This window comes from Balearica regulorum, chromosome 22 (genome assembly GCF_011004875.1).
Source record: "Balearica regulorum gibbericeps isolate bBalReg1 chromosome 22, bBalReg1.pri, whole genome shotgun sequence".
NCBI classification, from domain to species: domain Eukaryota; kingdom Metazoa; phylum Chordata; class Aves; order Gruiformes; family Gruidae; genus Balearica; species Balearica regulorum.
This window is the reverse complement of record NC_046205.1, coordinates 3,412,635-3,436,058: the sequence shown is the minus strand read 5'-3', so window position 1 is coordinate 3,436,058 and position 23,424 is coordinate 3,412,635. Positions and strand designations below refer to the sequence as shown.

General features: G+C 62.1%; 2 protein-coding genes and 1 non-coding gene across 12 annotated transcripts; 1 reads left to right on the top strand and 2 right to left on the bottom strand.

Moving 5' to 3' along the window:
- Positions 1-111: 111 nt before the first annotated feature.
- GMEB1 (glucocorticoid modulatory element binding protein 1) lies at positions 112-23,412 on the bottom strand. Of its 7 annotated transcripts, XR_012838668.1 has the most exons (11): positions 10,760-10,829; positions 10,320-10,486; positions 9,229-9,341; positions 8,159-8,283; positions 7,155-7,258; positions 6,560-6,714; positions 5,238-5,366; positions 4,373-4,510; positions 3,126-3,248; positions 965-2,123; positions 112-758 (listed from the first exon to the last, which is right to left on the bottom strand). XR_012838668.1 is itself a non-coding variant. In XM_075773981.1 (10 exons), the coding sequence occupies exons 2-10, from the start codon at positions 10,445-10,447 to the stop codon at positions 1,417-1,419; spliced, it is 1,722 nt and encodes a 573-aa protein (XP_075630096.1). In that variant the 5' UTR covers positions 10,448-10,486; positions 23,292-23,412; the 3' UTR covers positions 803-1,416. The 7 variants fall into 7 exon arrangements, 6 of the variants coding, with proteins under 6 accessions (XP_075630096.1, XP_075630095.1, XP_075630097.1 ...); XM_075773981.1 differs by lacking the exons at positions 112-758; positions 10,760-10,829 and adding an exon at positions 23,292-23,412 and having other exon boundaries at positions 803-2,123; XM_075773980.1 differs by lacking the exons at positions 112-758; positions 10,760-10,829 and adding an exon at positions 11,802-11,986 and having other exon boundaries at positions 803-2,123.
- Positions 12,449-22,864, top strand: LOC142604830 (discoidin, CUB and LCCL domain-containing protein 1-like). 4 transcript variants are annotated; one of them, XM_075773978.1, is made up of 15 exons: positions 12,449-12,597; positions 15,395-15,616; positions 17,821-17,958; positions 18,492-18,543; positions 18,770-18,842; positions 19,074-19,207; positions 19,380-19,417; positions 19,541-19,735; positions 20,483-20,604; positions 20,688-20,856; positions 20,944-21,036; positions 21,246-21,336; positions 21,539-21,576; positions 21,767-21,889; positions 22,312-22,864. In XM_075773978.1, the coding sequence occupies exons 1-15, from the start codon at positions 12,492-12,494 to the stop codon at positions 22,746-22,748; spliced, it is 2,031 nt and encodes a 676-aa protein (XP_075630093.1). In that variant the 5' UTR covers positions 12,449-12,491; the 3' UTR covers positions 22,749-22,864. The 4 variants fall into 4 exon arrangements, with proteins under 4 accessions (XP_075630093.1, XP_075630091.1, XP_075630092.1 ...); XM_075773976.1 differs by having other exon boundaries at positions 18,665-18,842; XM_075773977.1 differs by having other exon boundaries at positions 17,791-17,958.
- LOC142604872 (U11 spliceosomal RNA) lies at positions 23,117-23,246 on the bottom strand. The gene has a single exon (XR_012838711.1). It is a non-coding gene; the product is annotated as a U11 spliceosomal RNA (small nuclear RNA).
- Positions 23,413-23,424: the final 12 nt, after the last annotated feature.

Below are 23,424 nucleotides of genomic sequence, written 5' to 3'. Positions count from 1 at the left end.
TTTCCTTTTAATGCAAAAAAATAGCCAAACACATCTTCCTTCCCCCTCCCCAGCCGCCCTCCCCAGGTGTGTTTCCTTTGCTGTTGTTTTGCTTAATATTTCCAGCCAAGCAGCTTCCCCCCCTCCCAACCCTCTGCAACTCTAACAGCGCCCGGCGCTTTTCCCCTCTTCCACCTTCCCACCGCGGTGAAGCCCGAAGGGCCCCCGTCCACCGAAAAAAAACAAAACCAAAACCAAAAACCAAACCCAGAAGGAAAGCGTGAAAACAACAGAACGCACATTATTTCAGCAACGTGCCGGTTCTAATCCTGCCAAGAGATTATAGGAAGAAAGAAGAAAAATACAAAAATAAAACCACCAAACAAGTAGCGACGAGCACGGAGCAGCCCCAGCACAGAGTGTAAACAGAAGGTGCCCCGATCCGGAGTCCAGCTCTCCCGGAAAAGCAACAGCACAACATGCTTTGTACAGCCCGAAAGGTCCCTGCAGCGCTGAGCAGCGAAGGCGGAGGTTGTGGTTTTAAGCTTGAGTTGATAATAATTTTTTTTTCTTTTCTTTTTTTTTTTTTTTTTTTTTTTTTTGCTTTATGCAAAAGGTTAAAGTGATGTCGGAGTCTCCCAAGCGGCGTTTGCAGCACCGAGCCTGGCCAGGCGGGAAAAGGGATGAGGGGGAAAAGTGCCACGGGAAGAGATGGGATTTGGGATACAGGGAACCCCGAGACCGGCGAGAGTAGGTCCAGGGCTGTGCAGCTGGGAAATCTGGACAAGGGAAGGGAGAGCAAACAAATACAAAAAAATATAGATATAAAAACAATTTGTGTTGAGGAGAAGATGAACAGTAAATCAGGGTTACTGTTGTCTTCCCCAAAGTAAGAATAATAATTAAAAAATCCCAGTTGAGGTGACAGTGAAGAGTCTGACAAAATTCCCTTCCCTGGGGAAAAATAAAAATACAAATGAGGTACCTTTTCCACCCCAAAGCCATCACCCCTTCCCACAGTCACACCAACGCTCCAGCCACTGGTTATTGTCTCTCTGAAATAAAATAATCGGGGCCAGGGCAGGCCCGGAGCAGAAGCACCACGCGTGTGGCTGGGCCACAGCGCGCGCTCGGCGCCGGGAACCCTCGTCCAGTTCCTCCCGGTTGGGTTGTTCAGCAGAGATCCAGTCTCTCCTTGACCCTGCAAACAGGCGGTATTGTTCAGTGCTCCACGGAGACGGAGCCTTTTCCAGGTCTCGCGTGTTTCTCCAGCTTTTTTGTTTTTTAAAAAAAAAAAAAAAATTATATATATATTATATACAGTACAATGAAAATATCCATGGAAACAAATGGGGTGGCTGGAAAAGATGCTTAACAAAAAAGCCCAAAATAAAACAAATTCCCAACTCTTCCCCAAACTGATGCTTGCCTTCCCCACTAGTCCTCCAAGACCACAATCTCCACGTTATGGACCTGGTGCTGATGGTCCTCCACATCTCCCACCACTTTCTCCTCAGTCCTCAGCTCTGTCTCCAGGATCACAGCTTTGCCTTCCGACTCATCCGTATCCGCTTCGGGATCTGGCGCCGGGTCAATCTCTATGATGGTTTGTCCGTCGTCCGAGGTACCTTCCACGGCTTGGATGGTGGAAGTGAGGCCGGATTCCATGGCCACCAATTCCACGGGATTGACCACAGCTGCCATATTCGCCAGGGCACCGCTGTCCTGCACGGCCGCCGAGCTCAGCAGCGCCAGGCTGGAGGATGGGTGGAGGGTGACCGTGTCAGAGGAGCTGGTTTTGGAGGAGGACACCACGGTGGCGTATCGGAAGAGCTGGGAACCAGACGGCAAGGTATGAACAGTCACCGGGCTGGAGCCTTGGCTAATAGTCGCCACTGGGATGTTGCCCACGGAGAACTGTTGTCCGACGGGTGCGATGGCGATGGGTGAGATGACCGTGAACTGAGGTTGCTGGATGGGGGTGGAAGGGCTGAGGACGGTCGCGGAGGCTGGGCGCTGCAGGCGGGGTCTCTTGGGGGGTTTGGGAGCGCTGACGGGCATCAGCACCACGTTCTGGATGGTTTGGGACTTCGCCTTCTGGTCTTTGGCGAGTTTCTTCTGCTCTTCCAGCTGCCGCTCCAGGTCTGCAAAGAGAACGGCTAAGCAGCGTGTCGGGCCGGGGTCAGCACACTGGAGGGGGGGGGTCCCGGGGACTCGCGGGCTCCGCAAACAACCATTACGCCCCACGTTTGCAACAGGAGGTCTCCTAACCACCCCGTCGAGCACGACCTTCGCGTTTCACTCAAGATCAAACTGCACTGAAGGAAAAGACTAGATTCTCCTGGCACCCACATGGACCTGGTCAACGTTCTGCTCCCGCTCAGCCTGCTTTTGGCGGCTGGATAAGGAACAGGCAATGCTCTGTACCAATTCGCTATTTCTATTATCTTCCCACGGAGGAGGAGATGGGCATTTCTGCTCCCCAAGCCAGACCCACCTAGAAGGGAGAGTGGACAAGCCCCTGCAGACAGCAGGAACTGCTCCCAGGGAGCAGAACTGCCTGGGTCAATGAAACATCTCCCTCAACCCTTGTCTCGGTGAACACTGGAAATCAGAAGTAGCACAGTAATCTCATTTATCCAGAGCAGTAGGGGAGTAGGACATCCCAGACAAGAACAGGTCCTATGGGAGACGGTGAGGAGGGAGACGCATCCAGCAAGTGGCTCTGGGGAATCCAGGTCGGGGTACTGGATTCAGCTCAGGGGAAGCCGTGTAAGACACCTGACAGCTCCACACCAAGACAAGCAAACAACTCAGCGCCCTGTACGCGGAGAAGCTTGTTAGCTCGGGCACAGCACGGCACTGCCCCGCAGCTCGGCTGACAGCCGCACAGCACCTATTTCCTAATGCCAATGGAAATGGACTCGCACCCCCAGCAACTGTGGCTGCCCCGAGCAACTGCTCACTGCGAGGCAAGGGAGAGGGGAAATGCCACGCAAACCCTGGGACGGAAAGGGATTGGGATGCATTTGTTTCGGGGCAGCTCGTATTGAATGATAACCCAAATATTCAGGGGTTATGTCAAAGGCAAGTCGGCCCCCAGGAGCAGCAGCAGGATGAGAAGCCTTACTAGGCACTGACTGTACCTGCCAGCGTGTAAAGAAACTGTTCCTCTCCCTGCTCTGTCTGGTTTTTCCTGTTGTCCAGAACCTTCTTGACTGTGTCCATTAGGCCAAACGTGTGGGCAACGTTGTTCAAGACTGCAGCATCTGCAAAGGAAGAGCACGGGGCTGAGTGCGTAGTCCCACAGGCAGGACTCCGGCAGGCACTCAGAAGATGCTCGTATCACACCAAAAATTCTCTGCTGCTTTTTGTAGAACTGTCTCTGTTCTTTCACAAGGGCTGGCTGACAGGGGCAGACCCAGCTCCTGCATCCTTCTGACATCCAAGGACTAAAGAATCCCATTCACACGATAAAGAAAATGAAACAGAGATGTGTCACCCAAGCAACTCAAAATTGCTGCAAATGAAAGCATAATTTGCAATCACAGAGATACAAACGAGCTCTCCACCTACAAATCATCACCCCATGCTGCTGACAGTGTCATTAACATGCCAGCTTCGCTGAAAGCTGTGCAAAATTTCTATTATAATCCACTGACTTCAATCACTCACAGCTTCCAAAAGCTGCCACCAACCAGACACGAAGATCCACCAGCCCAAAGCTAAATTAGAAAATAATAAAAAAAATTAAATCTCCTGAGTAGAAGGAAGTTTGTGGCTACATGGATGTTCTCTCAGCAAGAACGTCAACGAGAGGTGCTCTCAAACCCTGTGCTCACAGGGGCATGGGCTGAACTGGATTAGGGAACTGATCCGAGATAAAAATAACCCTCAAGAGGGGAGGGGAGTTATTTTTAACCCAGATAAGTTCCCTCATCTGGTTCAGCCCCAAAAACAGGTTTTCTGGCACAACTGAAGACAGAACGAGAAGTGAGAGGGCAGGACCTGTTTGAGCCCACGTTGTCACAGAGAAAAATGAGTAACTCCGGTCCGAGAAGTGAATCTGGGTGGGTTTTCATGAGGGCCGGGACCTGAGGACAGCTGCCCGACGGTCTCAGCAAGGTGCCAGGGTGATTTTGCTCAGGGAACACGGTGGCACATTGTGTCCTTGTGCCCCGCAGTGGTGTACGTGAATGACCTTCACAGCCGGGCAGGCTGAGACCACCCTCAGACTTGGCTTCCACAGCTCAGCTAACGAGCAGTAACCAGCTCCCCACCCTGACTCAACAGCTGTAAGTGGCAGCGATGGATCCTCATCACTTTTTTTTTTGCCTGCAGCCGCCCCTTTGAGTATCCTTCCCCACCGCAGAGCCAGAGGCTCACAACCTACCTGTCATCTGGAAGGGAGACTGACCCAATCTCTGCTGGACTCCTCTTAGGACTTCTTCTATCTCCTTCTGGATGTTGCATACGACCTCTTCCATCAGCCCCACATCAGCTATTCCCTTCCAGAACATCAGCGTGTCCTCTGGAGACGGAGAGAGGGAAAAAGAAGTCAATATGTACAAGCATTTGGCATTTTCCCACAAGGCTACCTTAAACCTTTCAGGCAAGAGTTAACTTTGCAAGACAACTTCTCATTTGGCCATTGGGTTGGATATGACGTGCAAAAAAAAAAACAAACCACCACCCCAAAAACACTCAAAAGAAGCAAAACAGACCCAGGCAGCAAATCAGTAACATGTTTTCAAGCAGCACCATGACTTCAAGGCAACATTTCACTGCCTGCGTTCATCTCCGCAAGATGCAGAGCTTGAAATGTTTGAGGAAATTCTGCCTAAACTTCCATACTGATCCCAAGAGGAAGGCAAGGCACTGCAGCCAGAGAGACCCAGCCAAGAGAGCCGACAGGGTACTAACAAGACCCTGCTCACTGATGGTTTCAGTCCAGCTCCAGGCTGGCAGACATTTACATCCTTAAAATGAACAAAAAAAAAAAAAAAAAAAGGAAAAGCCCCTCACTAGTAGCAACTCTCTGGGGGATGATCCATCAGGCACAAGGCCTCTGCCTGCAGCGGCGAGGAGCTCTGTTGGGCAGGGACCCTGCGCGCCCGGGAAACACCGACATAGCCACGGGGCTGGGGGACAGCTCTGTCGCTGCCTAAACTCTCCTTATTTTTCAGGATTTCAGTCTCCAGAATTTAAAAGGCGAGGAGGGGAAAAAAAACCCCACCCAACAAGGTGCCCGAGCTTACCCGAGATCTCATCCGTGTCCTTTTTCATGCCTTCCTCAGTGGCCATGGTGACGGCAGCCGTCAGAGCCGAGTTCCACTCGATCCCCTCCTCCATGCTCTCCTCCGACAGCGCGATCTGGGTGATGCTCCCTGCCAGAGAGGCAACGTCAGCTCTCTCTGCGGCACCCAGAGCGCCAGCCCTGAATCCCTGCTTTGCTTTCCACCCCTCCTTCACCCCTCCCAGGCTCTTTTTCACTCTCGTGGTCAGGTTGTTTGTGCCTGGCTTCTTTCAACCAAATTAGCTAAAAGCAAATATTGCTTTTTCTCATTGGAACTGTGATTGTGAAAGGCTCTGGGGCTTCTAGAGGGAAAACCACCTGCCCTCCAGAAAGCAAACTGGAGTCCTGGCATCAAACGAGCACACAGGGATCACAATAAAGAAGGGAACAGATAAGCCTCAGCCCAGCGACCCTTCTTACATCATCAACAGGGAGCTCTGCACCCCAGAGATGCCCTAATCTCTCAGGAAATGACAGGGTCAGGGTCCAAGCTAGTTTATAGAAGGGAAACGGATCTGATTCAATCCTAAATGTCTGGATCAAATTTGGGACTAAGCCAATCTGCAGCCACTGTAAGGTTTTACCACGTGCTTTCCAGGAGATTCTCCTTAGCCGACGGACAACTCTGCCATCTCACCCATGCAGGGCCTCAGAGAAAGGTAACCTGCCCAGCTGAACGATGCTGTACGGTTGGGAGTGGTCTTCTCCCCTAACCGCAGCAAAGAGATCGCTTTCTGCTCTGAAGCACACGATTCACTGAGAATTTGCAATTGTAATGACAATCAAATCGTGTCCAGCCATCATACCCCGTTCATGGATGTCCCGGTGACGTGGAGCAGGCTGCTCCGGAGGAGGTGAGCATGCCTAGATTCATTCCTGAGTACGAGCCCGTCTCATGCCTTTGTAATAGATCCTCAAATGGGAAAGACATCAGGAAACGCTGTACGAGCTCTCTCAGGTGTTTGCTCGCACGGTGACCCCAGAACAGGGATCCCTTCAGGGTGAACCTCCCCTGGCTCCCAACTTCTAGCCACTGCTTCACACTGGCTGCTTTCCAGCCCTCGCAGAGCCACCTGACAGCTGCTGCCGAGACCTCTCTGAGCAAATACGAGAAGCATTTTCCTTCCCAGAAACCAGAGCAGTCTCCCGAACGGTGGGACCGCCCTTGCTACGCCTGGGTAGAAGGTGTAAAGTGTGTGGGGGGGTAAATCCGATTTGATTAGCCCAGGGAGGGAGAGGAGTGTCAGAGGGAAACTCTCGTGGCATTGCTAACCGGTTTCCTACCGTCAGCTGATGTAGGAGTCTGCACCACGCTCTGCTGCCCCGGCACCGGTGCTCTGGCGCTGCTGATCAGGAGATCAAACTTGGTGCTTCGACAGGTGTTGGTACAAACTTTGTCGTGCTGGTAGAAGTCGATTTGCCCCGAGTCCATCATCTTCCTGTGCAGGGAGTGGGGAGAGAACCAGGCTCAGCTCAAATCTCAGCCTGGAGATAAAAGGGAGTGTTCCACGTAGGAATGCTACGGCCACGGGAAGGATGGAGAAAGGGAGGCTCGGCGCCACTCGGCATACAAAATATCTCCTGCAGGGATTTCAAACGGCAAATACAAGCCATCCCCCAGCTTCACACACAGGGCTCTGGTCCTGTTCCACCCCCAGCAGGTCCCAGGTCCCCCAGGCAAGGCCATTTCTGTACAGGATGAGGAATCCTGTACCCCTCGGAGCACGGGGCCAGGATCTCTGCAGGCTGCTGGCCAGGTAATCTGAGCCTCCAGGAGGTCTCCCGAGGACTGCAAAGCAGACAAAACACCCGCTCGGGATCCTGCGGCTGCAGCGATGAAGCCCTGAAGCTGGAAACAGTGGTAAGCAAGTCAAAATACCTCAGCATGATTCCTCCAAGGCGAATGGCTCTCTTCCAGTCCTTTAGGGTAGACTTCCCAGCCAGGTGAACAAAATGCTTCGGGCTGATCAGTTGGTCATTGAACTGACGAGGAGATAAACAAATCTCAGCAAACAGGGTAACATCGCTTGGGAAGACTGTATTGGGACATCCAACACAGCCAGTCCACAGCTCATCCAAGCCCCCACTTCTACCCAGAAAGAGGAGATGCTTCTCAAATCCCTACCAGCTTCGATCCCCTCGGCACAGCAACGCTGCTAACTCCGGAATGGGGATGTGTGCGGGGATGACCCGCCAGCCATCGGCATCCGAACCACACAGCTCTAGCCAAGAACAGCCCTTAGGGCTTTTGTACCAAGCATGAACCAAATTAGCTCCTTCCATGAACACGTACAGTCACCTTGGAGATCGTTCCTGTTACATCAACTAGCCGAGCAACATCTAGGTGACACGGGTATTCGCTCGGGCATCTGTTCTGTCCTGCTCCAGTGACTAAGATAGCTCCTGTGCAGCAGCGGAGGGGACTCGGCCTCAGCTGTTACATTCGCACACTCTCAAGGGGAAAAAGGCAACAGTGAGATTTCTCTTCTCGATGCAACCTGCTCACCGAGGAAGTGACAGGAGCGGAGGATCAGGACACCAAGGGAAAGAGACAAGGAAGAAAAGCTCTGGCAGATCTCAGTACGCATCGCCTGCCTGCCTTTGGCTCCCAGGCCCTCGTCAAGTGCCAAATATGACTCTGCTTTAAACAGTGATCAAGGGCAGCACTGAAATATGAGGTGGGTGATCGACCTTCACTTCTTAACCCACTCTTCCCCTACTTCTCCTCACGCTAAAAACAACTTTAGCGCTAACAATCCATCATGCTGCAAAGGCAACGTCACTCGGCTCCAGGACAAGGCTTGGATGAAACGCGAAAAGTAAGAAAGTCAAGCGCCAAGACCTCGAGAGCAGAGAAGGAACCCACTGCGAAAACTCCCTTACCTTTACACACTTGACATTAATTCCTGGACAGACAAACTTCTTCCAGAGCAGGATGGCTTTGCTCTCCCCACAGGTGATGGGATAGGCAATCTCGATTTCCTCGTTCGTTTCAATGGTGCTGGGGTCTGAGGGAGAAAGGGGTGAAGATGAAACTTTCCGCCCAAGAAGTTCAAATCCCACAAGGCGGGAGCTGAAAGCTCCCAGGCTGGGAGATCTACACTCAGGAAACCAAAAGAAGGGCCATTCCCGGTTCAGGATCAGTCCTCTCTTAAGTCTTCTCCAATTACTAGCTCTAACAGCAACAGGCATCTGCTTTTTAATACAGCAACACTCAAAATGAAGCTCATCTATCAGGAGAACATGAGATCAGATAACCGACACATCTGCGAGGGGGGTGTCAATGAGAACGATCTTTGTGGAAACAAAATGCTTGAAAATTTGAAGCACAGATCTCTCTCGGATTTCTTGGAGCTCTGGTATCTCTTTAGCAGCGATATCAGATATTTACTGATAAAATATTCTCTTCACATGCAGAGTTTCTGCTAATACTGCCAAAAGACCCACGCCCACACAGGAAGCAGAACATCTAGTGACAGCACCTAATGACAGGAGACTTTTCCCACAGACTCCTCAGGATGGCAGGGAGCCCTCAGAGCCAACCTGCTCCCTTCTTCCGAACAAATCCAACCCAAACCGTCAGGCTGTCTGTTCAGCAAAGAACCAGCAAGCAGAATCCGATGCTTCCACCGGCGCAGACACAACCACCGTCCTGAGAACCATCATTCCTGCCTGCTAGTGTCTGCACACCGAGACTAGGGGGGAAATCTCGGCTCCCCTGGACCCCGTGGGAGCCCTTACCATTCATTGCAGGAGAGCCAGGATCTCAGTTCCAGGACTTTGAGCCCAAGCAGTAACAGCAGACACTTATTCCAGAGTATGCCCAGACCCTGCACCCACATCCATGCCCGGGAATCAGCATCTGCAGGGGCAGAGCCAGAAGGAAGCCCAGCGAACCGGAGACCCCGGCCCTGCAGAGGAGGGGATCCTGCCCACGCCGAGCGGGAACTCACCGATCCCTTCTTCTAGCTTGTGGATGGTGTGGGTTTCGACGGCCACTACGGCAGCGCTGGCCTCGGAGCCCTCTTGGTAAATCCTGTTGTGAAAGCGTCCGTTGATAAAGAAACTATATAAATCATGGAAAATTAAGATTTACAGCACAGAGTTAAAAATTCAGTTAATTTTTCTTCCCTGACCTTGAGGGATGTGGATTTTGTTTGATACACTTTCAGTCACAGGCATTTTTTGGCACATACAAAATACAATAATAATCCCAAAGACTGAAACACGCAGAGGCGTTCCCGGTCCTGTCATCGCACCCTCCACACTGCCAGCGCCACTGAAGCAGCTCTGCAGCGCGCTTCCCCGTGCCGCCTTCTCCTCTGGTTCCTGATACAGACGGTTACCCAGGACAACAGGAAGGGGAGCTCAACACCCCAGGATTTCCCTTCCAGCCCCGTGTGACACTGCAGCAGGGGTGATCACGCAGGGAAGAATCACCGTCAGGCCTACAGCCACCCTCCCCTGCGAATATTATCAAACTGGAACCAGTATATTTACGTCCTGATTGATCCAGAGTTCAGTGCCTGGTGGCAGCTGTTCCTCCACAGCAGCTGCCAGGGGTACCACAAAATTCCCTCCGACATCCCAGTTTCATGAATTTTAGAGGAGGATCGTTTTAGGGGAAAACCGGCACAGAGGTATACGCGGAAGTGGGCATCTGGGCGCAGGCCACCACGTACAGCAGCTGCAGCGTGGCAAAATCCCGCCCTGGGGACCGTGAAGAAGGAGAGCGGGAAGACGCATGGCTGGGGCAGCACCGTCACCGCCTCACCACCTCCCCGCTGCCACAGCCATTGCCGGGTGGCCGTGCTCCAGAGATGGCATCGCACGGACACGTCCCTGCAGGACCACCTCAGTCCTGGGAGACTCCATGACAGCAACACACACAAAAGATTTTTTTTTTTTTTTTCCCCCTTTACCGTGAGCGGCACAAAACCGATGCAGACCTGGAAAATGCTCGGTCCCTGCACCATGAAAATCTACAGGGGTGCCCCCCACCCCACCCCGCACCTCCCAGCCACACCGGTACCATCCAACTCACCCTTGCTGCACCGGCTGGAGCTGCAAGATCACTTGGGTTTTGGTATCCTCCGGGTTCTCCCCTTCGTTTCCGTCACTTGGTACAACCACCACATCACCCACAGGGACGCTCACTTCGGCATTCGCCATCTCTCACATGAAGCCCGGCGGTAGCGAGGTGCCGCGGTGCTGCAGAGGGTAAAGCAGAGGCAGGTCTGTACGACGGCAGCACCGCTGCCGGTGCAGGGAGAGGGACAGGCAGCCGTGTGTAAGCATGATCGGGCCCGACGCAGCAAAGCCCGGGCTACCGGGGACCCCGGGGCCGGCAGAGCAAAGCTCTGGCTCCCAAGATGGGACCAGGCATTTTAAATTCACCCCCAGAGAGAGACGCCAAGTGCCCGTCAACACACGCGAGGATTTCTCCTCCCCTGTCGATCGCGATAGCAGGGAACAACATCTCACCTCACCCGAGGATACCAAACCCGCAGGCAGACCCCCCCGGGGCCACCCCGCTCGCAGCCCCCCGAGCCGGCAGCTTTCCCGGCCGAGCGAACCCCCTCGGTGGGTTCCGGGGTGCTCTGAGCCCCCGCTGCCGCGACCGGGCCTGGCCTTCACCCTTCCCGCCGCAGACCGGTATTACCGGTGGCGGAGGTGCGGTGCGGGCCAAGACCCCCGCCCGGGGCAGTGCTCCACCGGGACTCCCCACCGTGGGACACCCCCCCACCCCGGGCCGCGGCTTCCTCAGGATTTCCGGCATGGGGGGCGGCCGGGACACAGCGAAACCCCGACGGCCACGGGCTGCGGCCCGCACCGGGCAGAGGCCGAGCCCAGGCCTGGGGTGCGGGGCCGGTGGGACCCCCAGGGCCGCGGGGCAGCACGGGGGAAGCTCGCCCCCCCCCCCCCCGCCGCAGGGAGCCCCCAGCCCCGGTGCGGGCCGCCGGCCCTCGCTAGGCCCCGGGGAGCCCCCGGCCCCCCCCGCGGCGGACAGAGGGCAGAGGTCGCCGAGGCCAGGGGTCAGAGGTCAGCTCCCCCCCAAAAGCCGCAGCCCCCCCCCCCCTCGGGGTCAGGGCCGGGGTGGGGGGGGGGGGAGGCGCGGGGCCCCCCCCGCGGCGCGCGGCGGGGCGGGGCTGCCCGGGGGAGGGGTGTGGCCTCCCCCTCCCTCCCCTCCCCTCCCCCTCCCTCCCCTCCCCTCCCCTCCCCTCCCTCCCCCTCCCTCCCCGCGGGCGGACGCAGCGGCGCGTCGTGTCCCCCCCCCCCCCCCCCCCTCCCCGCTCACCCCCCTCAGGCCGCCCCCCCCCCCTCCCCCCCCGCCCTGCGGCGCGCGCGACGTCCGCCCTCGCGGCGGCGGCACGTACGGCGGCGGCGCGCGCTGGGGCGCCCCCTCCCCTCTCCTCCCCTCCCCGGCGGGCCGGGCCCCCTCCCGCCCCGCCCCGCCCGCCCCGCCCCGCCGCGCCGCTGCCTGGCCCCTCCCGGCTCCCGTAGCGCGGCGCCGGCCGGCCCTTACCGTCGCCGAGCGGCCGAGTCCGGGGGCTGAGAGAAGGGGGAGGGGGGGGGGGGGAAACGGGCCGGGCAGCAGGGAGCATGCGCAGTAGCCGCCGCGGCCTCGGCCGCCAACACTTCCGGCCGCCGCCTGCCTTAAAGGGGCCGCAGACGACGGACGGAGGCGCTCGCGCGGGCGGCGCCGTGCTGCCCCCTGCCGGCGGCACCGCCCCACGGTTTCCCCCGCGAGGCCGGGACACGCGTGACGGCGGGGGCCCGGAGGGGGCAGTGGGAAGCGGTACCGGGCATCTCCAGCCACCCGCCCCCCCCGCCACGGCGGATCGTCCCCGGCCCCCACGGTCCCCGGGGGGCATCTGGCAGCGTCCCCAGCCCCGCCCTGTGCTCCGCGTCCCCCAGCCCCGAGCGAGCCCCCCCCCCGCCCCGGGTGCCCGGTGCCCCCCCCCCCCCCCCCCACCGGCCCGGCCGAGCCCCCCGCTCCTTCCCCCCGCCCCCCCCCAACCCGGGCCGGGCCGTGCCGCGCCCGCTGCTCCCGTCGGGCGGTACCGGGTGACCGACAGCGAGGCGGCCCAATGGCGACGCGGGGCCGGGCGGCGGTGGCCAATGGGCGCGGCGGGGGCGGGCGGGGGCGGGCCCGGAGCGGTGGGTGAGGCGGGGCCGCGGCGGGGCCGGTGGCGGCGGTGGCGGCGGCGGGAGGATGCGGGCAGGCGGCGGGGCGGCGCGGGGGGTGCTGGCGCTGGCGCTGCTCCGCCGCTGCCTCCTGCTGGGCCCGCTGGGGCTGCGCCCGGCCGGCGGACAGGACGGTGAGTGCGGATTGCGGGGCACCGGCGGCGGGGGAATCTCCGCACCGGGACCCCCGTTCTCACCGGCACCTCCGGGATTCCCCTTCCCTCGCCGGGATGGGCCGTGCGCCGCGCCTGGGACCGGGACTGAGTCTGGGATGGGGACCGGGAGCGGGGCGGGGACCGGACGGGCTCCCCTCTGCCCCGGTACCGATGCGGGACGGGCTCCTCACCGTGTCCGGACCGAGCCCGGACCAGGATGGGCTCCCCGGTACCGATCCGGGACGGTGTCCCCGCTGCCCCCTGACCGAGACCACACCGGGACGGGGTCCCCGCGGTCCGTCTGGCCCGGTACCGCTCCGGGACGGGGTCCCCGCCATCCGGCTGCCCCGGTACCGGACGGGACAGGCTCCCCGCTGCCTCCACCGCCCCCGCATCACTCCGGTCCCGCACCCGCTTGGTCTCCCCGCAGCCCCCAGCCCCGCTCCCCCATCCCACGCTGCTCCCGGTGCCGGGGTGCCGCCTGCCCCGGGGGTCCGGGGGGTCCGGGGGTCCCGGGCTCGGCTCCATCCCGGCCGCAGGGATTTCCCCGGGAATCCCTAATCCCCAGGGACCCGACTCTGCCCCGGTTTAAGAGGATCGCTGGAGCTTACGGGGAACAGCCGGGAGAGCCGGGCAGCGGGCTCCAGCCCGGGGATGCTGCGGGCCCCCGGCACCGTCGCTCCGTGGAGGGGAGGGGAGGGGTTTGCACCCACCGGGGGCGTCCGGGAAGGCCCCGACGGGACGTTGAGCCAAACCCCATCCCGAAGACACGATTTTCCCCGGCGCTGCTCGTCCCCGACTCATCCGAGAGCGAGGAGACGAGGCCGGGACATCCGAAGCATCGTCCCCAGCGAGGGGAAACTGAGGCACGGGCCAGGCCGGCGTCACCCGGGGGGCAGAACCCCGCTGCGTTCCCCAGATGGGATTTGGGAGACGTCCTACAGCGGGTTTCCACTGGATCCCAAAGCTGCCGGTGGATGCCGGGGAACTCTGCCGGGGCCCACAGCGTGCCGGAGGCTCCCGGAGGCGGGAGCGTGCCGGACTTTTCCCGGAGCATCGCCCTGTTGTGTCTTTCCTGCATCCTGTGAGAAAACAAACAAATCCCTGGCAGCGGAAATCCAGTTTTCCCATTTTTTTTTTGGCAATTGATTTTTTGGGGTGGACGAGTCCCCTGCCCCCCCCCCCCCCCCCCCGCCATTCCCGGCCCCTCCGTAGCATCTTTAGAGCCAAATCCCCCGGGTGCGCGTGCGGCTCTCGGCTTATCTCCGGCATGCCCGCCTGGCATGTGCCGGCCGCGCTCGGGATGTTGTAACCGAGGGTTTCCCTTCCCGGGATGTTGTTACCGAGGGTTTCCCTTCCCGGGATGGGGCCCCTCCGCACCCATCGGCGTGGAGTTTGGGTCCGGGGGTCCACCCAAGACCCCCAGCTCGGGTGCACGTGCCAGGCCGTCCTGCCCAGAGAGGGTTTTCCGAGGGATCTCGATGTCTCCGACCTTCCTTGCCGGAAACTCCCCCCAAATACCCCAATTTTTTCTCCTCCCGGCGCAGCAGCCCCTCTGGGAGCCGTTTTTCCCGGGGTCCCCCATGCCGTTACCCCCATCCAGCCTGCCCCCGGTACCCCCCCCGCAGCCCCGGAGAGCCTGATCCTTCCCGGCTCTGCTGCAACGGGGGCCGGTCCCCAGCTGGGAGAGTGGGAAATTTGGGGATTTCACCCAGTCCCACATCACTGCCCAGGGGGTGTTCACAGGATGAACCCCCCCCCCCCCGCCCCGGTTTGGCTGCCAGCCCTTCCCGCAGGCTGGGGAGCAGTGGGCTCTGGGGGGGGGGCCTGGCATCTTCCACCTCCGGCCCACACCCCCACACCCCCCCCCCCCTTTTTTTTTTTTTTTTTTTTATCCCAGCAGGATTTTCCCCCGCCGGTGCTTTGTGCCGTCTCCGGGCGACGGCGAGGGGAGCCAAGGCAGGGACGAAGCCGTGCCCGCCATCGCTTTTCTTTCCAGCCCTGCTGGGATGATGCTTGGCAGGAGCAGCAGCTTTTTGGGGATGCGAGGGGGGGGATGTGTGTGTGTGAACGATGGACCCCCCCAGCTCCCCAGCCCATGCAGAGGGGCTGAGCGGTGCTTCCCCCTCACCACCCCGGCCTTGCCCTTCCCCGCACCCCAATCCTGCCCCGGCTCTGCCAGAAATCCCCAATGATCCCCGACACCGGGCACTTTCAACTCAAGTTTCCAGGATATTCCCTCGTCCCCACGGGGGTGGCGAGTCCGGAGAAAAAAAAAAAAACAAACAAAAAAACCCTTTTGTGGCTGGTGCTGGCGTCGCCCCGGGAAGGAGGTGACGGGGATGCAGCTGCCCAAGGTTATCCTCAAGGTCAAGGCTGCAGCCGGGGGTTCCCAGGGGCTGCTCAGTGCTGTACAGCCCCGTGGCGGGGCGGGGGGGGGAGGATATTTCCTCCTTACATCCTTTTGTATCCCCCAAAATTGGGGTTCTCCTGGCCTGGGGGGATGGAGAGGAGCTGGAGGCGCGGGTCTGCGCAGGGTGATCGTGGGGGAAACTGAGGCAGCTTCATCCCTGGATCCCCCCAGGGACTGTCCCCGGTGGGGAGCAGCCAGAAAAGCCACCCAAAAAAAAAAGAAAAAAAGATATTTCAGACAAGGAAAACATTTGAAAGGGCTGCAAGTGCCCATGGGGTGTCCCCAGGGCTATGTCAAGTGGGGAAACTGAGGCAGGGAGCACCCCAGCTGAGCTCCACCCCCCCCCCCCCCATCTCTCCGCAGGGGACGGTTGCGGCCACACGCTGCTGACACCCCACAGCGGCACCCTCAGCTCCAAGAACTACCCGGGCACCTACCCCAACCACACCGCCTGCCGCTGGCGGCTGCGCGCCCCCCCGGGCACCTCCCTCCTCCTGGCCTTCGGGGACGTGGACCTGGAACCCTCCGAGCGCTGCGCCCGCAGCTCCCTGCTGCTCGCCGACCCCCACGCCGGCACCGCCTACGGTAAGAGGGGTCTTGGGGGGAAACTGAGGCAGCACCCGCCGAGGGGCTGCAGATCACGTCACCTGAAGTCCTGGATGAGGAAAAGATCAGGGAAATGCAGCTTTTTAGCTGATTTTATCACGGGAAGGGGGGTATCCAAGGAAGGGGGGTATTTGAGGACAGGGATCTCCGAGGATGGGGGTACCCAAGGATGGGGGGACCCGAGGAGGGGGAACTCAAGGAGGGGGAACCCGAGGAGGGGGCTGTTGCCAAGCCGGGGGGGGGGGGGGAAATGACACATGGACCCAGCTGGAACCAGATGCAGCCGCCGATTAATTAATTCTGCCGCTGCCCAAACGCTTCCAGGATTTTCCCGGAGAGATGTAACGGTCTTGGGGGGATTTGACGGCACCGGGAGCGCGGCGGGTGCTGAGGGAGATGTTCTGGGGGGGGGGGAGGAAGTGTCACTGCTGGGGTGTCGATGGGGTGGGGTGGAGGAGCAGCCCCGAGGCCCGGTGAGGGGCCGGGGACGCTGGGGGAAACGTGGGGTGGAAAGGAGCCGGTTTAGACCCACCACTGCTCCCAGGACCGGGGTTTTTCTGTTTTCCAGGACTTTTACTCTTTCCGGGCTGGTACCCAGAGGGGGTCCCCATCCCCCCTGCCGTGGCCTTGGGGACACGTTTGTCCCCATTTCCCAGGACCCCAAAGCCCAGAGACCACCTGGTCCCGGCAAGGTCCCATCCCAGACGATGCTCCCCGGGGGCTGACGGAGGTGGCGGGGCACCCACCGCCCCTTTGGGTGCCTTCGCCAGGGCCGTGCGTGCCGGCGGGCGGGTGGGTGTGTGACGTGGGGCCGGGGTCCCGCTCCCTCGCCCGCGGCTGACGCCGGCCCTTGAGAAATCCCAGATGTTTTTCGGGAAGCGGCCGGAGCAGGCGGAGGCTGTGGGCTGCTGACTCAGACCCGCTGGCTGGCGCCCGGCCGAATCCTGCCCGGGGACGTGCCGGGGTCCCCGCAGGGGGTGGCAGCCTCCAGCCCACGGCTCGACCGAGGGGTCCCCAGCACCCTGGGGGGTCTCCGGAGCCGCCGGCTGGGTGGGCACCGTACCAGACACGGCAGCACCGCGGCAGCATCTGCCCAGGGCAGCGCCGGCATCTGCAGCGGGTGGGAAATCTGTACGTGTGTGTCATCTGCATGTCATTTGCTTGTCATTTGCGTGTCATGCAGAGCCCCCATTCCATCACGTCTGTGACCCCGTGACATCTCTGCATGTCACATGTCCCCTGGGCTCGACCTCTCGGTTAAATATGACCCAGGCAGGGTGAGGGTGCGGGTCAGGGTGGGGAAACTGAGGCACGGCATGACCCCCCCCCACGGCGGCGGTTTCACCAGGGCGACGTCCCCAGGGCAGCGATGGCATTTGCTCAAAGCACCTCTGGGCGCCCTGGGGCCCCGGTGATGGACACGATGCAGAGCAGAGAGACTCGGGGAAGGGGGGGTGATGGCATTCCGGGGATTGGGGCCACCTCTTGTCCCCGGTTGGGACCAGGGATGTCCCCAAGGAACCCGCCTGCTTGCTAAGCCGAAGTTTTAATCAGGGAGATGGAGACTGCAAATTAATTTGGATTAAACAGGGGGGATTTAGGAGGCAGCTTTGGCGGCATCTGTGAACGGGGAGACGGGGAGGGGATGGGGACACAGCCCCGTTTTGGGGTCCCACGGGGCCGCACCATGCGCGCCAACCCCGGCAACGGGGGACGCGGTGGCAGGTGCCCGACAAGGGCTGGTGGCCGCTCGCACCGTCCCAGCCATGGTGGAACGAAGAGGCGCTGGGGGGAAGCAGTGGGGGGGTCCCTGCCTGGCCGGGAGCTCGTCTGTCCCCACTCGGGGAGGTGGGGACATCTTGGGGTGCCCCCCAGGAGCCTGGTCCAGCTCCGACCCCCGTGCCTGGGGACTGCATCCCCCCCCCCCCCAGTGCTGCTTGTGGCTGTGGGGGGACAACACGTGCCCCAGGTGCCCCCCGTAGCGTGGATGTAACTGCTCTGGGGCTGGGACCACCCTGGGCACGAGGCCACCCTGGGGCTGGGACCACCCAGCCCAAATGCCTGACACCCCGACCCCGGCACTGGTGAGGGCTGAACCGGGGTGGTGACACCCCAGGGTCTGGGTGCTGGTGCCTGTTCCCGGGGTCCCCCAGTCCTCTCCACGGCCCCGTCGCTGCTGGCAGGGCCGTACTGCAGGAACGCCGCCCCCGCCGCCCCGCTCCTGGTGACGAACTCCAGCGCCGTGACCGTCCTGTTCAACAGCACCAGCCACCGCTCCGGACGAGGCCTCCTCCTGTCCTACGCCACCTCGCAGCACCCAGGTAGGGGGGAGCATCCCCCAGGGATGCAGAGACACCCCCCCCCCAGCCCCGGGCTGTGTCTTGGCCCACGGAGTGGGGGGGCATGGCCAGGGGTCGTTGGTGACCCCAGGGTGGGCTCCCATCGCCCCAAGCTCCCTGAAGACCCATGTTCACCCTGGCTGGGGGGCAAACATGGGTGACCCCCAGGCCACCCAGCCAGCTGGGACCCCCCCACAGCACCCTGGACCCCCAGGTCATCTGGGACCCCAATATCAGGCAGAGCCGCAGGCGTGGGGCCGATGGCTGCAGGGACTGGGGGGGCCATCCCTCCCTGCGTCACTGGGACGGGGTGCTGCGGGGCAGAGGAGGGTGCTGCGGGGGGTCCCTCACCCTGGGGTGCCCCGGGGCAGAGGAGGGTGCTGCGGGGGGTCCCTCACCCTGGGGTGCCCCAGGGCAGAGGAGGGTGCTGCGGGGGGTCCCTCACCCTGGGGTGCCACGGGGCAGAGGAGGGTGCTGCGGGGGGTCCCTCACCCTGGGGTGTCCCTGCCTTGCAGACCTGGTCTCCTGCCTGGTTCGAGGCACCCACTACGCCCAGGAGCACGTCAGGTGAGTGGCCAGGGGTTGCGAGCGGTCCCCGCTTTGGTGACCCCGGCGTCGCTGCCGGACCCCATCAGCCCCGATTTCATCCCCGTCCCTCTCCTGGGTGCTCGAGCTGCGCTCGCCCCAGGGTTTTTGGGGTGCAGCCGCAGCGGGATGAGGAGCAAAGCAGGTATGCAGAAGGGATTTGGAGGGGAGCGAGCCCTGACCGCCCCCCCCCCACCGTGTGTTTCAGCGTGTACTGCCCCGCGGGCTGCAAGGACATCGATGGGGACATCTGGGGCAACCCGAGCCAGGGCTACCGAGACGTAAGTGCAGAGCCCGGCACGCCCCGCGGGGCACCCCGCTATGCAGGTCGGCACCCATGGGTGACACCCAGGGGTGCACCTGCCGGGGACGGTCCCCAGCACACGTGGCTACTGCTCGTCACCTCCCCGGTAGACCGCAGGGGACGGGTTTGGCCATGGGGTGCCCCATGGGGTGCCCACTGCCCCCCCACCCCAGGGGGGCTTCTCTCACCCCTCCCTTGCTCCCCGCAGACCTCAGTGCTGTGCAAGGCGGCCGTGCATGCCGGGGTGATCGCGGACGAGCTGGGCGGGCAGGTCACCCTGTCCCGGGAGAAGGGGATCACGCTCTATGAATCGGCCTTCGCCAACGGGCTCCACTCCAAAAGGTTGGCGGGGGGGGGGGGGGGGGCTGGGGATCCCAGCTGCACCCCACGCCCGGCCGTGGGACCCACCCGCTCTGACGCAAGGGACCTGCCGCCCCTCGATTTCGGAGACCCCCAGGGTTTGTTCACTGGGGGACCCCCCAGTCTGATGCTCCCCCCGCTTTCCTCCCCGCAGGGGATCCCTCTCTGAGAAGCGGCTCATATTCCACAAAGGTATTTTTTTCCCATTTCCCCTGAAATTAAGCCACGATTTTGGCTGCTGAGCCCAGCGCCCCCCCACCGTGCCACGCCGGGTTGGGGGTCCCGGGCTCCCAGCCTGCCATCTTCCATGGCCAGCCTGCGGCGACGCGCTGGAGGTGGCCGCGTTCAACGCCTCGTCCTGCTGGCACGAGGTGGACGCGCTGGGCCAGGACCGAGCCTGGGCGGCCGAACGGGCGGCGCTGGGCACCGCCGGCCACTCCTGGGCGGCCGAACCCGGCTCCGAGGGCGCCTGGCTGGAGCTGGACCTGGGCACCCGCAGGAACGTCACAGGTGAGTGTCGGCCGTCGGAGGGGGGGACAACAGCTGCCCTTGTCCCTGTGCCACCCTGACCGCCGTCCTCCCCATGGTGACATGGGTGCCAGCCTCGCTGACCCCCCCCAAAACCTGCCGAGAGCAGTTGTAGCCCCCCTGTAACTCCCAGGAGGCGCTGGAGCTTGTGCCATGGTTTTACTGGTGCAAACTGGGATGCAGACAGCACCGACCCCCCCCCCCCCCAGGCTGTCCCCATCCCCCTTTTGTCCCTGCTGTCCCTGCCCCCCCCTCCATCCGCAGCCGTTTCTGGGACGAACAAGTTAATATTATGCTCTTGCATCTGGTGCCAGCGAGCGCCTTTTGTTCGGCCGGAGCCTGCCGAAAGCGGGGGCTTTGTGCGGCGGCGGCTGGCGACCGCAGGGAGGAAAATGGGGACATTGTCCGGCCGGAGGCTGGAGGAGGGAGGAATGCGGGGCTGGCAGCCAGGGCCGGAGGTTATCGGTCCTGGGGGCAGAGCGGGGGGGTCCGATGCTCAAATCTGCCACCCAAACCCCCTCCCGGGGCTGGTGACGCGTCCTGCCCCCCCCCCATCCCCCAGCAGGGACCCAGGTATCCGAGATCGGGGTTATTCCAGCTGCGAAAGCCCTGCCCCGTGCAACGGGGCACGTCGGGGCACAGAGCAGCCCCCCAAACCCTTCCCCAGCCCCTCGCCCCCCAAGCTGACAGCAGGGCCCCCCCACCCTGGGCTCGCTCCTGCACCGACAGGCATCATCACGAAGGGCTCCTCCGAGCCGTACGACTACTACGTGACGTCCTACCGGGTCTCCTCCAGCCGCGACGGGAAAAACTGGAGACCCTACAGAGGCAGCGGTGGCCAGGAGGACAAGGTGGGGATGGGAGGGGAGGGTCAACGGGGGGGGGGGCACAGACCCCCTCCCCACAGATGCGTGGCCACCACCCTCTCCGGCAGGTCTTTGAAGGAAACGCCGACAGCCACGGGGAGGTCTCCAATGCTTTCATCCCTCCCATCGTCGCCCGCTACGTCCGCGTCACGCCCCAGAGCTGGCACCAGCGCGCGGCCTTGAAGGTGGCCCTGGTGGGCTGCCAGCCGGCACGGGTCCGCGCGCCCCGGCCCTACGGTGAGCCCCTCCGCGGGAGCTCTCACCCAGCACCCCAGACGTCCCCGGCGGTGGTCCCGCGTTCACGGTTCCTGCTCTGCCCCGCAGTGCCCAGCGTCCCCAGGGAGGTCCCCGTGCCCACCAGCCGCCCGACCAGCCTCACGCCCATCCCCGGCGTCGCCCTGGACCCGGAGAAGGCAGGTGGGTGCCATGCGGGGGGGGGCTGTTGCTGGGGCACAGTGTCGTCTTGTGGGTGCTCCAGGTGCTGACGGACCCACTCGGGCTTTAAGTTCCCCCCGTGACAACACATTGATTTTCCTTTTCTGGCGGCCCCAGGTGGGTTCCTGGCACCCATGGGTGCAGAGGGGTGGGATGGGGCACCGGGGGCTGACGCTGCCCTCCCTCCCCAGGCTCCACGCTGCTGGTGATGCTGCTCATTGGCGGCTTCGTGCTGCTCTGCTCCAGCCTCCTGCTGCTGGCTTTCCTCTGCCGCAGGAAGAGGTGGGTCCCATCCTGCTCCCCGCTTCACCCTGGGGACCCGGCATCGCCTCCCCAAAACCCGGCAGCTCCAGGTGGCTCCGTTTGGCCGCTCACCGGGTACCGAGGGGCACAGCCCCCCCGTGCAGCGGGTGCGAGGAGGCGGGTGGTGGTGGGCACGGGGTGGCCGGGACCCCTCACCCCCATCTCGCTCTCCTCTCGGCAGGAAGGCGGCAGCGGAGCTGAACTGCGGAATCACGAAAGGTAAAGGGTCCCCAACCCCTTCCCGGGGGTCCTGCCACATCCCGGGGCCAAATTCAGGAGGGGTGCAGCTGGTTTAACCGGTGCTGCTGCCGAGCCCTGAGCCGTCCCGGCACCGGTCTGCCCCAGGCGTGACGCTGCCCGTCCCCAAGGGATGGCGTGTGACAACTGGGGGGTTCTGCTCTCTGCTCAGGGTACCCCAAACTGGAGTCGAGCCAGGTGTGCTCCCTGCAGAGCCTGCCGCCCCCCGGCTCCGTGCTCACCTCCTTCCCCACGGCGGCTGCACCGGGGGACCTCAGCCAGACCCATTCGCCAGGTAACGGGGACGTTGGGGTGCAAATGGGTCCCTCAGCCCAGAGCCGGAGCCGTGTCTCCCCCACTGCACCCTGGGGTGCCCATTCCCACCCCCAGCACTGCTCTGGTCTGACCCCTGTCCTGCATCATGGTCCTATGCAAAACAGAGACCCTGGCAGGGCTTAATATTTTTAATTATTATTATTATTCCTCGAGGGCACCGGGACCCCACTCTGTGCCGGGGCAGAGGGCCATCCTGTCCCCATGGGTGGGGTGGGTGTCCCACCCTGGGTGGGTTTTGGCACGTGTCTGCCCAGCGTTTCCCAGCCCCGGGGAGCCCAGATGTGCCCCTTTTCTCCACCCAGCCCACCCACGCGACCCCTTCACTGCCGCGGGGACAGTCTCCCACTGTCCCCAGCTCAGAGCCCGCCATCCCCGTTGCAGAGTACGCCGAGCCGGACCTGGTGCAGGTGAGCCCCGGCGGCCAGACGGGCCCTTCCACCTTCAAGCCGCTCCTGGACGAGGGCTACACGCTGCCGCTGGTCACGAGCCACTACGACGTGCCGGGAAAATACCACGAATACGCGGAACCGCTGCCGCCTGAGCCCGAGTACGCCACGCCGTTCAGCGAGCCCGAGCCCTCCGGCACCCGCCGAAGCCCGTGCGGCATCACGGGACTCCCGGCATCCCCCGTGCTGCGGTACGATGCGCCCACCCAGCGCCCTGGGGAGCTGCCTTCTCTCTGGGGGCTCGGCGGGGCGTGCACGGCTCCCCGGGGGGAGCGGACTGCCAGCCCCGGTGGGGACGGCCCCTGTGCGGAGGGGTCCCGCTGCCAGCCGGGGGCCTGTCCCCTCTCCCACGTGTACCACGAAGCTCTGTGAAGCTGCGAGGAGGGGGCACGTCCCGGCGGGGCTGGGGGGGGGGGCGGGCCGTGCTCCGGCCGTGGAGCTGCCCTGGGCTCCAGGGCGATGGTTTTTAAGAACAATCCTATTTAAATACAGACAGGAATATATCGCTATACATCGCGTTAGCTGCGCGCGAACGTTCCCGCCCCGCCCTCCCGCCACCCGGGGATGCCCCGCCCCTTGGGGGGCGGGGACAAGCGATGGCCCCGCCCCCAGGAGCACCGCCACTCCCCTCGAGGAGACAGGCACGTGCTGGCCACTCCCCTCCGAGGCCCCACCCCTCCCCCGGCGGGAACCGGCCATAGCCCCGCCCCCCCGGCTGCTCTCTACCGTTGACGTTTCCTCGGGGCGCCGGAACAGGCGGTTACCGGCGACCCCCCACTGCAAAAATTGTGCTTCCGAAATCTCTTGATGTCGATTCCGCGGGGGCGGCCGTAGGGCCCCCCCGTGCCACGCACGGCAGAAGCCCTTTTTAAAGCTGCGCTTCCGCCCCGCCGGCACCGGAAAGCGTGAGGGTACCTCATAGGTCACGGCGAGGCACGCGTCCCACGCCGAAAGGCACCGCCCGCCTCGCTGTCTCTCCTCTTTTTCTTCCTAAGTATCATCCTTCTTGCCATCGTTTCTGCTGTTTTTCACCCCAAAAAACCCGCCG

Coding starts and splice junctions, on each gene's coding strand:
- GMEB1 (XM_075773981.1), bottom strand. CDS start 10,447: ATGGCGAATGCCGAAGTGAGCGTCCCTGTGGGTGATGTGGTGGTTGTA. Junction 9,342..10,319: donor CTCCAGCCGGTGCAGCAAGG/GTGAGTTGGATG, acceptor TGATTTATATAG/TTTCTTTATCAACGGACGCT. Junction 4,511..5,237: donor GGACACGGATGAGATCTCGG/GTAAGCTCGGGC, acceptor CTCCGTCTCCAG/AGGACACGCTGATGTTCTGG.
- LOC142604830 (XM_075773975.1), top strand. CDS start 12,492: ATGCGGGCAGGCGGCGGGGCGGCGCGGGGGGTGCTGGCGCTGGCGCTG. Junction 12,598..15,394: donor CCCGGCCGGCGGACAGGACG/GTGAGTGCGGAT, acceptor ATCTCTCCGCAG/GGGACGGTTGCGGCCACACG. Junction 17,959..18,491: donor CGCCACCTCGCAGCACCCAG/GTAGGGGGGAGC, acceptor CCTGCCTTGCAG/ACCTGGTCTCCTGCCTGGTT.